The following is a 10978-nucleotide window of genomic DNA, read 5'->3' as shown; positions in this document are numbered from 1 at the left end:
AGACAAGATCTGCATGCATAAAACATTAAAAGTACAGGGTATGTAAGTTCCCACGTAAAAAATAATGCTATAACAAATTTAGCTCATAGGGAATCCTAACCATACCCATTTTATAAGGATGTTTGTGGGGCGGAAGATGGCACAGATACTTTTGTAAAAAAGGGACACACGGATACTTTTGTAAAAGGAAAATTCCATTAAGTCGTGGATTAATCAACTCCGGATACCTCACAATAAGTGGATGGTTTATCAAAATGAAAATGTTTTCACCTCAGCCACTGAGAACTTTCATGGAGAACATTAGCTGATTCCTTCTTGCAAGCTCTTCAGTTTAGAAGGAATGATGTACGCAGCACTGGGGTGATGCAAAGCATATCCACAATTTCTTAATAATCAATTTCAAAGGCGTCTTTGATATTTTACACTCTTCTCCTGCAGTGTGCCTTTCTTTGACATTATCCCTGCATTTTTAAAGCACCTCAGTCTTCATGTTTGAACCTTTGTGACAGATCCTTAAGTACAGGTACATTACCTAAAGGATGACCATTCAAAATGAATGATCTATATTCTGAAATCTCCCAGTTGTATTGCACACCATCAAAAACTTTCTGAATTGTCAAGGCAATTTTATGCATCAGAATTACTTCCTAAGGTTTATCCAACACAAGGAATGAATACTTTTACAATCAGACATTTCTGTGTTTTTATTTAAAAGTTATATTTTCCAATATCTCACTATCTATGACTCACAGGTACTCCTGAGAGTATTGGAAGAAAAACATCAAACAAGATTTTACGGCAAAAAAAGACAGTTTAGTAACGATAGCCTGATGATTCCCTGCCATGATGTGTTCGACAAACCTGGGGGTGTCAAATTTGGGATTTTCAGCCCTTGTATGACATATCCACATTATGTATTTGAATCATCTAAAATGCTGTTCATTTAATCACACCCATAACCATTTTAAATTACACATATGGTTGAAATAAACTGATAACATATGTAGGAGTGAGTAATAGCTTCTACAGAATTGTAAAACCTACTGTAAAATACCATGTGCTCTTACCAGGGCTTTGAGGCAAATGTACTTGAGGATCATTATTAATTTTAAAATGAATACTTGGGTGGCACAGTAGTTAGCACTGCCACTGTCAAATTTCATAAAGACTAGGTATAGATGTGAAGCTATGCCCTTACTGAACCGCAGGGTCCGTTCGTATTTCTCTGTTATTAGTGGTACTAATATGTGTTTGTATTAGCTGCTCATGGAAGGACGGAAAGGGGTGTGAAATGCCAGTTCTAACTGATACATCTTACAGATCTCACATTCAGGAAATACCTTACACCAAACTGAAACCAGGATCTGGCCAGAACTGAGACCAAAATAAAATTTGTAGCAATGTCATGTTATTTTTATGAAAATGTAGACTTTATGTATCTCCAGGAACCCCGAACAAATCTCTTTTGATGTTTTGCCTTTGCCACCTGAGTATGAGCACATGACCTCCGCTAACGGCAGACTGGCCTACGGGGTGATGCCTGGTTGCCACCCTGGGCTGACCGCTGCTCTGCTGGTGACTTTGCCCAACTGCTGTTTGGGAAAAGGTGGCTCTCTTTGTTTCTTAATGCTGACTTGGGGGTTAGGGTTGGGGGGGGGGTATGATCAAAACTGTTGAGGACCATTTTTTTTTTGGACCCCACAAGGGGACACACAGTTTTATAAAAGTCTGTGACTGCAATCAAAAACTACAAATGCCAAAAGTCTGGTTGAGTTAGTATGATTAAAGTTACAGCTAGGTAGGGGTTAAAGTTCTCATAACTGGGATTCGGGTTACGCTCATAGAAATGAATGGAGAGTCCCCACAAAGATATAGATACCTAATCTCTGTGTATGTGTGTGTGCGTGCATGTGTCTGTTATGCTTGACTCTTCCTTGGTAGGGAACACAAACCATCTTAATGAAACTAGGCAGAACTGTTTTTGGTTTGCACAGGTGGTATTTGAACACTAATTGGATAATTGGCAAAACAAATGTAACAATATTTGGGTGCAGTCCCAATACATGGACAATTGTACGATTCTGCCCAGGGAAAATTGTCACTTTCTCTCTGCTTAAAAAACACACGTCCGTGCAATTCAATTATTCAACAGCTCTCATTCCTCGCCACTGATCTTACCAGATAATAGGAGGGATCACGCCCCAGTGTGTCTGTTCGCTGCAGTTCAAAAGTTTTCAGGTGACACCAGAGTTTCAGTGGGCTCTGACCTTTGAAGTTGCCAGTCTTGAGAACTCTGCAAATATTTGAACCAGCACATTGCAAACAGTCTGACTCTGAAGAGCACCTCACCACTGTCCCGGCTTTCTTTGTCTAACTTCGCTCTGACTTAAAATAACGCGGAAAAGCTTTGCCCTCACAGCCACTGGCTTGATCACAATGGTGACAGTGGCCTGCTGAGAGATCGGCATGGTTGCTAAATTTTGTCATGTCTTCAAGAAACCTGCCGAAAAAGACACGGGCTTTTTGGGTCATATCTGACAAAGCCGCGGAATCCCCGAAATATAGCGTTACCTCAGTCGCACACTTTTTTGTATTTCAAATTAGGCATTTGATTTTAATCGAAATGAGAAAAGAACATACTAATGGACAAGAGTCCATGGAGATCTGGCTATACAATATCGGAGGGCAATGCTTGGAAAAGTTGGAGGGTGTGTACATATGTCAGGGCGAGATGGACAGAGATAAATGTATGGGCTGTTATTTTGTAGCACTTTGTCTTGTCAGTAAAACCATCAACAACCACCGGCAACATTTCCGATACAATCCCCCTTAACACCCACCTCAGCCCTCCAAATCCTAGACATCAAGCAAGCTCTTCCAATTTAATCTCCTTTCTGTGGACCACTTGAAATATTATCCCTGAAATGAGATATGTGACCCTGAATACGATGTGCCAGCAGCAGAAACAAAAATGGTCCGGGTTGTGTCTGCAGGCAAACGGTTAGGATCTGTCTGTCTAGGTCTGGGAAGGATGACAGGAAATGAGCGCAAATCACCTTAAAATAAAAGAACGTTCAGCTTTGGCGTTCTGGCCACCAAGAATCGAGAAGCGCAATCTAAGTCATTTTGAATGAAAGCATCAGCTAAAACCTAAACGTAAAAGTGTCTAGTGTTGCTTTTGTAAATTCTTTTTCTTGTTAATCCTAAAGGGTACTTGCAAAAACTACTGTAGGCAGTAATGTATTCATTATCTATGGAGGATGATGAACTTGACAAGCTCAGTTCTATGACCTGGCTCAAAATCACATGAGATTTAGTGCCACCAAGCTGCACGAATGCATTACTTCATGAACAATGGCGAACTAACTCCGTACGGCAAAAGTGAAAGGCGAAAGCATCTCAATTGCCGTCATCATTTTTATAGTAGGCTTATCTGTATCTCGAGCCCTGTCAAAATAAAATGCTATCCTCAGCCTCTTGCTCTTATCTAATCAGCCTCCGTTTAGGTGACTTCCCAGGGTATCTGATATTGGATGAAACTTAAGAGAGTCTCTTGTGACTTATGTCATTTATGGCTGTGAAGGAGGTTTTGTCACAGATTGGTGCACTGAGCTTACACATCAAAAAATCTCCAGTCCAGGAGAGTTGGGCTCACTCTTTTTTCCCTGATGCTTTGCTCATATTTTCATCTACCTCCTCAGGCAAAATGTTAGCGATAGTCTGCTCCCTCTATCCCTCCATTCCAACAAGCAGGTGCCCAACATCAAGCCTGACCGGTCTCTCTCAGTGTTGCATATAAGGTTGTCAGTAAAAGCTTCATTGACACACAGATCGTGGTGCTGTCACCTTGAGGCGCATGCCTAAAGGCTAATGACAAATACCGTACTACGGATGGAGCCTGGGTGGCGATTTCCAGAGGGTTGCACTGGGAATGGGGTGAGACGGAGATCACAGGGGCGGCAGGAACGGGGGAGCATGGCCTCTGGTTGTCCTCCCACATGCCGCCTCGCAGCCCTCGTCACTTCGCATCAAGTCTGCAGTCCCTCGGTAAAAATAGGAGCGCAGACCCTCAGTGGCACCACAAAGCAGGGACTGACACTGCAGGCCAGCTCCGAGCCCCATCGCCTGCGAGAAGACTCAGATATAGCAGGCAGCATCCGACCGAGACACATGTGTGTATCCACAGGCAAGACGTGCCGCATTCAGAGAATAAAAACACCTAACCAAAAAGACACTTAAAACGCAAAATGCATAATGCACATATCAAGAAATTATTAAACGTATGCATCCTTCTGGATTTCTCATCCAGTGCATCCTTTAAGGGCTATAACTTTCTGTAACTGACCTGTTTGTCTCTCTGCTTCTTCATCACATTCCTGTAAATCTATAAAGCTTGGGGTTTAAGATCACTCACAGTCCATCCTTATCCCAGTCTTTATTTGGTGATAGATTTTTATTCTGAAATATATGTGTCCTGTTTATGGAACACGTAGGTTAGCCTCCTAGTGCTCTGATCACAAGTAGGTCCACCATTTACCCCCTGGGCTCCACTATCGTCATCTCACCTATAAATTTTCACTGGCTTAAACCAAGAACACCCAACTTAATATTCAAGATCTGGGTGAAAACAGGATTGAAGGGAGAGCAAATTAACCACTGGAGAAATATTACTCTGTTGAACTGCAGTCTTTAGTAACCAGGAGACACCATAATGAGGTGAATGTCACAACACACACACACATCAAGGGGGCAGGTGGGTGAGGCAACAATTACAATTTCAAAAGAAAAAGAATTTCAGTCTATTAATACAGCACATCTGTATAGATGCCCAGAATATGTGAATATCACATAATCCATGTCAATACGAGATACTACACATATACCACAAAAAGCTCACTCGTGAAATTACACAGAATAACAGTTTTACAGTGAAAATGGTATTAATACACTACAAGTACATACTATAAGTACATACTATAAGTGTGTCCTAATTTGATGCCCATAAATGACAAGCAAGTCATTTAAGTGGAATGGGACAATGTTAGGGGATAGACTGGGAGCCTTTACACAATGTGATTATATCAGATTCATTAGAAAGGGATTTGCCTAAACAGCGATCAGATGGGCTGATGCTATGACTCATTTTCTCATAGATTAGTGGAATAATTGACTCTACAAAGGGTGATGATTGATAAGTGGGGAGCAGCTTTAATATAAAGCAATAAGCACAAACTCATGCTGATCTTTATCAGTGAATTTGTATCAAAGCATCGCATCAACAATCAAGCGGCACTGCTAGAGCAAATGTGTGCAGGTGCTCTTTTACATATTCATAGCCAAACGCTTGTGCTTAATGAAACTGAAGGATCATGTGACTTTAATCCCTACACCGTTATTTAAGCAAGGCAGTAAACAACAGTAATGTACAAAGGAACAAAGCTGAAGACTGAATGTCAAAGCGTAGTCTCACTTCTGATTTCCTTTGATGTGCATTTTGGTTTTGTAGGTCCACAGCAAACTGCATCAGTAGAGTTCAAAAAGTGAAATTGTGCAAAGAAACTATGAGCTTGTATAATAGATGGTACACTAGACAGGCAGAAAAAAGACACCTGAAAAGCAAATTCTATTTGATGCTGGATATTATACTATTGTCTGTGAATGTAATTTTGCATCCTGTGTTTTTATCTGTAAATTGCAATAGAAATTAAAACATTTTGTGATATAAAATCTATCTATCTACGTTTCCCTTCAGAGGGACCTTTTAGATTAAACCAGTAATCCTGATAATGTTCAGCCCCCAGATTTAGGACATTGTCCAAGTAGCCAATTACAACTAGACTGCACTACATCGAAAAAGAAATATATTAGTTTCGTTAACACACGGCAGATTTTTGTGAGAACAGAAATCAAATCAGTAAATGAAAATAAAATGTGTCTCCTTTAATGTACCTTCTAACATTAGCAATATCAAGATGTGAGGTTTTAAAGTATTAAATATTTATTCCAACACTGGCAAAAAAAAATCATAACCTAGAAGGTCTCCCGGTCATTGAAAGAAACTGAAGATAGTAATTCTCTACCATTTTCTAACTGAAATTTTATATAATTATTGTGTTTATGGAGCAGTCAACACATGTCCAAATAGGATATTATTTTATTAAACAACTTATTCTCTTCTATTCTAGCCAACTGCAGTTTTCCAACCACATGAAGCCATGCAAAGAAATAAAGGTTTGTGATACTCCCATCTAGTGGTGAATATTTGTTTTACTCCCAAACACAAAATTGGTGAGATAGACTTTCAGTGTGCTGTTGTAGTGTTTCACTGGCAACGAAAGAAATATTGTATGCACATATACATCCTCGTAAATTCAGTAGCTTATGTAAGATACCAAACAACTCACATAATATATTTACATTTGTGAAGCACAGCCCAAATCATTAAATAACTTGAGAAATGAAACAATAAACAGTAAGTTTTGACAATTTGTCAGTTATTAGCATCTGACAAGTTATCATCCCATATAGTGTTAAAATAATGATTAAAAATAGTCCATCAAAAATAGAAAATCTAACCATTACATTTATTACAAACTATATTAAAAGGTGCATTTCAGTGCATTTTGCACAATTAAGTATACTCCACTGTACTGCAATGTGAAGAAACAATGATTTCATGCTATGATATCAGTAGCTTCATGGTATACAGAAGTAAGCCGCCCAGCCCAACAGCAACAGCAATAACCAGGCCTCTCACCACTAGGAATTCCATAGAGTCCTCTAGTTTGGTGTGCAATTTGAGGACCTGCCTATGGGTGTCCTCACGACTGCCTGAGTTCTCGATGACGTGGTTAGCCAGTCCGCGCTTCTCATTCAGGGGCATCTGGGCGGCGATGCGCTGCTGCGCCTCCTCCTGGCTCAGGCTGTCCCTATGCATGAGGCGTGACAGCTGAGTGGCAGGGTCGCTGAAATAACAGCAGTGGGCTATGAGTACACGTGAATCCTATATCTTGTGGGGGGGAAAGGTTACAGAAGAAAAAAAAAAATCCAAAAACCAAGGGCATAGGTTTGGTTTCAACATGGGTAGGGACCAGAGTTTGGTAATTCAGGTCCAAATAGTACAAATCCAGACCAACCACTTGAGCATAAAGAGTCACAGTCACAGAGCAACTGGTTGGTTGAAACAAAATCCTGGTCTAGACTTTTACTCTGTGGACCTAAATTACCCAACTCTGGAAGGGACCAAATCGGGCCCAAACACCTCACCCCCCTAAATACACATGGTGGTTCCACAATACTGTAGGACAAGTCCCAACCATCCATACCCAAACCTATCCCTTTGCTAAAGACAGAAACCCAATACTGATGCTAAATTTCCCTATTCCTTCCAGCTGTGGTGCACATAATAAGCAGCATGTTCTAATATGTCACAATACGTCACAGCTAAACCGTAAACAGCTCAGGTTTATGCCTTTTTTCCAATCAGTTCTTACTTGAGCTGTACAGAATCTATCTGTCCAATTAAGTGTCCACACACGTTTACAAATCATGCAGACGCCATGCAGCACGACACCAGCGTCTACACCGCAAACAGGGAGTCAGACTCTTACCAGTACACCACGACCGTGTGGTTAAGGAAGCGTGCGAGACGGCGAGTCTCAAACAGCAGTGGCACGTCCAGGACGATATAGCGGTACCCTGGGGGAGAGTGAGGAGGCCATGGATGTCAGCACTGCTGCTTCCAGAGGCATTAAAACAATGCTGGGGAAGCACTGAGGGTAACCGTCACCTCTGAAGAAGTAGAACAAAATGCGCTTCAGCATGGCCTTGTGGATCTCTGGGTGTGTGATGGAGTTGAGGATGCGTCGCTTCTCCACACTAGAGAAGACGATCTGGGCCAGCTTCTGCCGGTCGATCTCGCCGTCGGGGAGCAAGATCTCCGGGCCGAAATGCAGCACGATCCTGCGGTAGGCCGGGCTGTTGGGCTGCACCACTGATGGACGGCAGAGCGGAGAAGGTCAGGCGAACGCCACGCCGGTCAGTCCACGCCGAACCGCTCCGAGGTCAACCGCCGGCTCACCTTGTCGGGCCACCACGTCGGCGTCGATGATGGGACAGCCAAGGTCACGCAGTGTCGAGGACACCGTGCTCTTCCCCGAAGCTATTCCGCCCGTCAGCCCCACCAGAAACATCCTGCGAGCGCATACACATTCACACACACTGCGTCCTCATGATGCCATCAGAGACGCCTGGAACATAATGTTATGCTACCTGACTCGCCTATTTCTCCGTCAGCTAAAGTTACTTGCAGGTGTGGTCTAAAGTTTCTGGTAGAGCTCTCTGGGACAGTGGGGAGGGGGTGCATATCGCTTTTACATATGGTCACTGTTCTTCCAAAATAGTGTCATATTATATTTTCGCAATAATTTTCATTTATGAGTAGATAGGAAGGAGAAAATTAAAAATAAAAAAAGCTATTGGAACACCAAGACATTGGCTTTGCCCAACCAATTGGACAGGGTCACTGGTCACTACATATCCATCCTTTTTCTGTAAATAAGTACAGGGTTTTGGTGGGCCTGAGGTCTATAGCTTACCAGAAAGTACAAGGTACAAGGCAGAAGACCCCCCTTGTATGGGTTGACAGACCACCATAGGTACTGATCTTTATAAATAGACTTTCCAAACCTTTGGATATTGTGTGTAACAGTCAGAATATCTCAGGAATAAATTATCACGAAACTGCTTTACAAATTTAAGTATTATTGAAAATGGCAGGCGTGCGTTTTAGTGGGGCAGAACACAGAAATCATAATGTCTGCTATCGGTATAATTTGCAGACTGGGCGGGAGGACCCTCGTTACATTTTGCGTGATCGCTGGGGATCGAAAAAGGGCAGTTTCAATCGTTCGGGCAATGGGGGCAGGTACTGAGACACCACCCCCCCCAACCACCACCCCACCTACCGCCTGCACGTCCCTGCTGCACAGATTGTTTCATTCCTCATGATGTGTTACAACTCTCGGAAAAAATATGATCAAAGTAAGCCTAATATACTAATAAGTTAAATGGTTTCCCCGAATCATCGGAATATTACTTATACTTCATTAATGCAAGATAAGAGTGGCACGCGTGAGGGGCGGGGCGCCTTACAAAGTATACATGTTATATAAAAATGTTCTACTTACACACATTTAAAGTAATGCAAAACGTGAAAAAAGAGAAATTTCACGCACACCCTATGAGGTCCTTGCTTGCTATCCAGGCTTTTCCGATTTGTCTCTCTTTACTGAAACCCACGTAAGTCTTCCTCTCATAATGCCGCATTAGCCAACGGATCCCTCGATCCCCCGAAACGTGAGGCTGCGTTTAGTGGAAGTGGAAGCGAGTGTCAAGCTATATGAAGCATATATGTCGGTGCTGTACTGTAAAATCAGCACAGAGCACCTGGTTTCTCCCAAGGTTATGGGGCTGAAGGCTCGGCTGTGCAGTTTTTTAGTTTAGGCACTGACAAGATAAGTCTGGTCCGTGGTATCCGACCCAGAGCTGAATGGAACTATTCATTTACTACGGATTTGTAATAATAACTGGCTCCATAATTCAACAGGTTTAACTGGGGTATTTAGCTATCTAATAGATGTTGAAGTATCAAACCACCATCAAAATCACCCCCTAAATACGTATATTTGAGATCATATTCTGGACTGCATTCAATTGCATTTATTGATAAACTGTTTGCATTCTATATTATTATTTTATTTACATACCTAGGCACCTCGTACTTACTTTCATATGATCCACTTCTTCCCTGCGAAAACTGCGTTTAGTTTCACCGGAAGTCGCTCTGGCAGTCACTGCTGACACCTTTCCCGTCACGGAGCCAACATGGCGGCGTCCGCTGAGGACAGCTTCTCGTCATGGAGCCAACATGGCGGCGTCCGATGCTGTCAGCGCTATAATCAGTCCACTTGGCGAGCACTAAAATATGGCTTTCCATATTACTTGTGACAGTATATTATTACACCATAATGATGAAAGGAACATTGTTTTAAGGTGCACACATGAGTCTACGGCGTACCGCAGGGTTGCCAACGGTCACGCATCTGGCGTGACAATCACGCTTTCTGACTCACACCACGCGAAGGAAGCCTTACGGGCAATGTATATTTCATTGTAAGCCTAAAATTCGCTGCACCAAAAACGCTGGGGTACTTTGCAAACCCTACAGACTATTGACAAGGTAATTAAACTGTTTCATAAATGTAAATGCGTTTGCATGTGTGTGCAGACTTGTCTCGAATTAAAAAATCTCACGCCAGCCACCTGATCAACGTTGGCAACACTGGTACTGTGACAACTATTTGCCAAATACAGTTTGACATGTCAGTTTCAAAGTACGGATTCCATTGGATGTTTCGACTGGCTTTAAGTAAGTTCATCTGCAAACTGGTTGGTGATGCAGGGTATTTCATCTCAATTGATATCAAAAGTCTTCAACTGACTTTAAATGGAATTTCCACTGTGGCTCATTTGTCTTGGTTTAAATGACGGCTAACACTATAAATAATTCCAGCTGCCGCGCAATTCGGTTGCTAGAAACGGTTGTAATTTTATAAAATTCGTTATCTTTGACATTTATTTAAAAAAAGGCAGATGCTGCCATTTCTGCTTGCCATGGTTTGCATCAGTCATTATTATTATTATTATTATTATTATTATTATTAAACTGATAGTGTTAATGAATGCCTTAGCAAGACCCATGAATTCCAGGGTAAAGTTCTAGGTTTTTCTGGTGTTCTCCTGTGCAAAGTCCTATGTTAAAACCTCTTAACCATCTGCAGTTCTCTGTAATTTCACTTAAACGTAGAGGCTAATCACACCATTTCCTTTCAGTAACAATATTTGTAATGATGATGATGATGATAATAAAATAGTCATTCACAAAGTTCAGCTATATAGTGAAAAAGATTTTTTAAAG

General features: G+C 41.8%; 1 protein-coding gene across 2 annotated transcripts; it reads right to left on the bottom strand.

Annotated features, from left to right (window-relative positions):
- Positions 1 to 6136: 6136 nt before the first annotated feature.
- dcakd (dephospho-CoA kinase domain containing) lies at positions 6137 to 9932 on the bottom strand. Of its 2 annotated transcripts, none has more exons than XM_023809205.2 (5): positions 9787 to 9932; positions 8081 to 8193; positions 7790 to 7993; positions 7611 to 7698; positions 6137 to 6965 (listed from the first exon to the last, which is right to left on the bottom strand). In XM_023809205.2, the coding sequence occupies exons 2-5, from the start codon at positions 8190 to 8192 to the stop codon at positions 6680 to 6682; spliced, it is 690 nt and encodes a 229-aa protein (XP_023664973.1). In that variant the 5' UTR covers position 8193; positions 9787 to 9932; the 3' UTR covers positions 6137 to 6679. The 2 variants fall into 2 exon arrangements, with proteins under 2 accessions (XP_023664973.1, XP_023664974.1); XM_023809206.2 differs by having other exon boundaries at positions 6137 to 6929.
- Positions 9933 to 10978: the final 1046 nt, after the last annotated feature.

The sequence above is a fragment of the Paramormyrops kingsleyae genome, chromosome 5, assembly GCF_048594095.1.
Source record: "Paramormyrops kingsleyae isolate MSU_618 chromosome 5, PKINGS_0.4, whole genome shotgun sequence".
Lineage (NCBI taxonomy): Eukaryota > Metazoa > Chordata > Actinopteri > Osteoglossiformes > Mormyridae > Paramormyrops > Paramormyrops kingsleyae.
Note: the sequence above shows the minus strand (reverse complement) of the source record. Positions and strands in the feature narration are given on the sequence as shown.

Bases quoted from the DNA above. Each gene is read 5' to 3' on its own strand.
- dcakd (XM_023809205.2), bottom strand. From the start codon at position 8,192: ATGTTTCTGGTGGGGCTGACGGGCGGAATAGCTTCGGGGAAGAGCACG. The intron at 7,994-8,080 runs GTGAGCCGGCGG...GCCGTCCATCAG, and splicing joins CGACGTGGTGGCCCGACAAG to TGGTGCAGCCCAACAGCCCG. The intron at 7,699-7,789 runs GTGACGGTTACC...ACTCTCCCCCAG, and splicing joins TTTGTTCTACTTCTTCAGAG to GGTACCGCTATATCGTCCTG.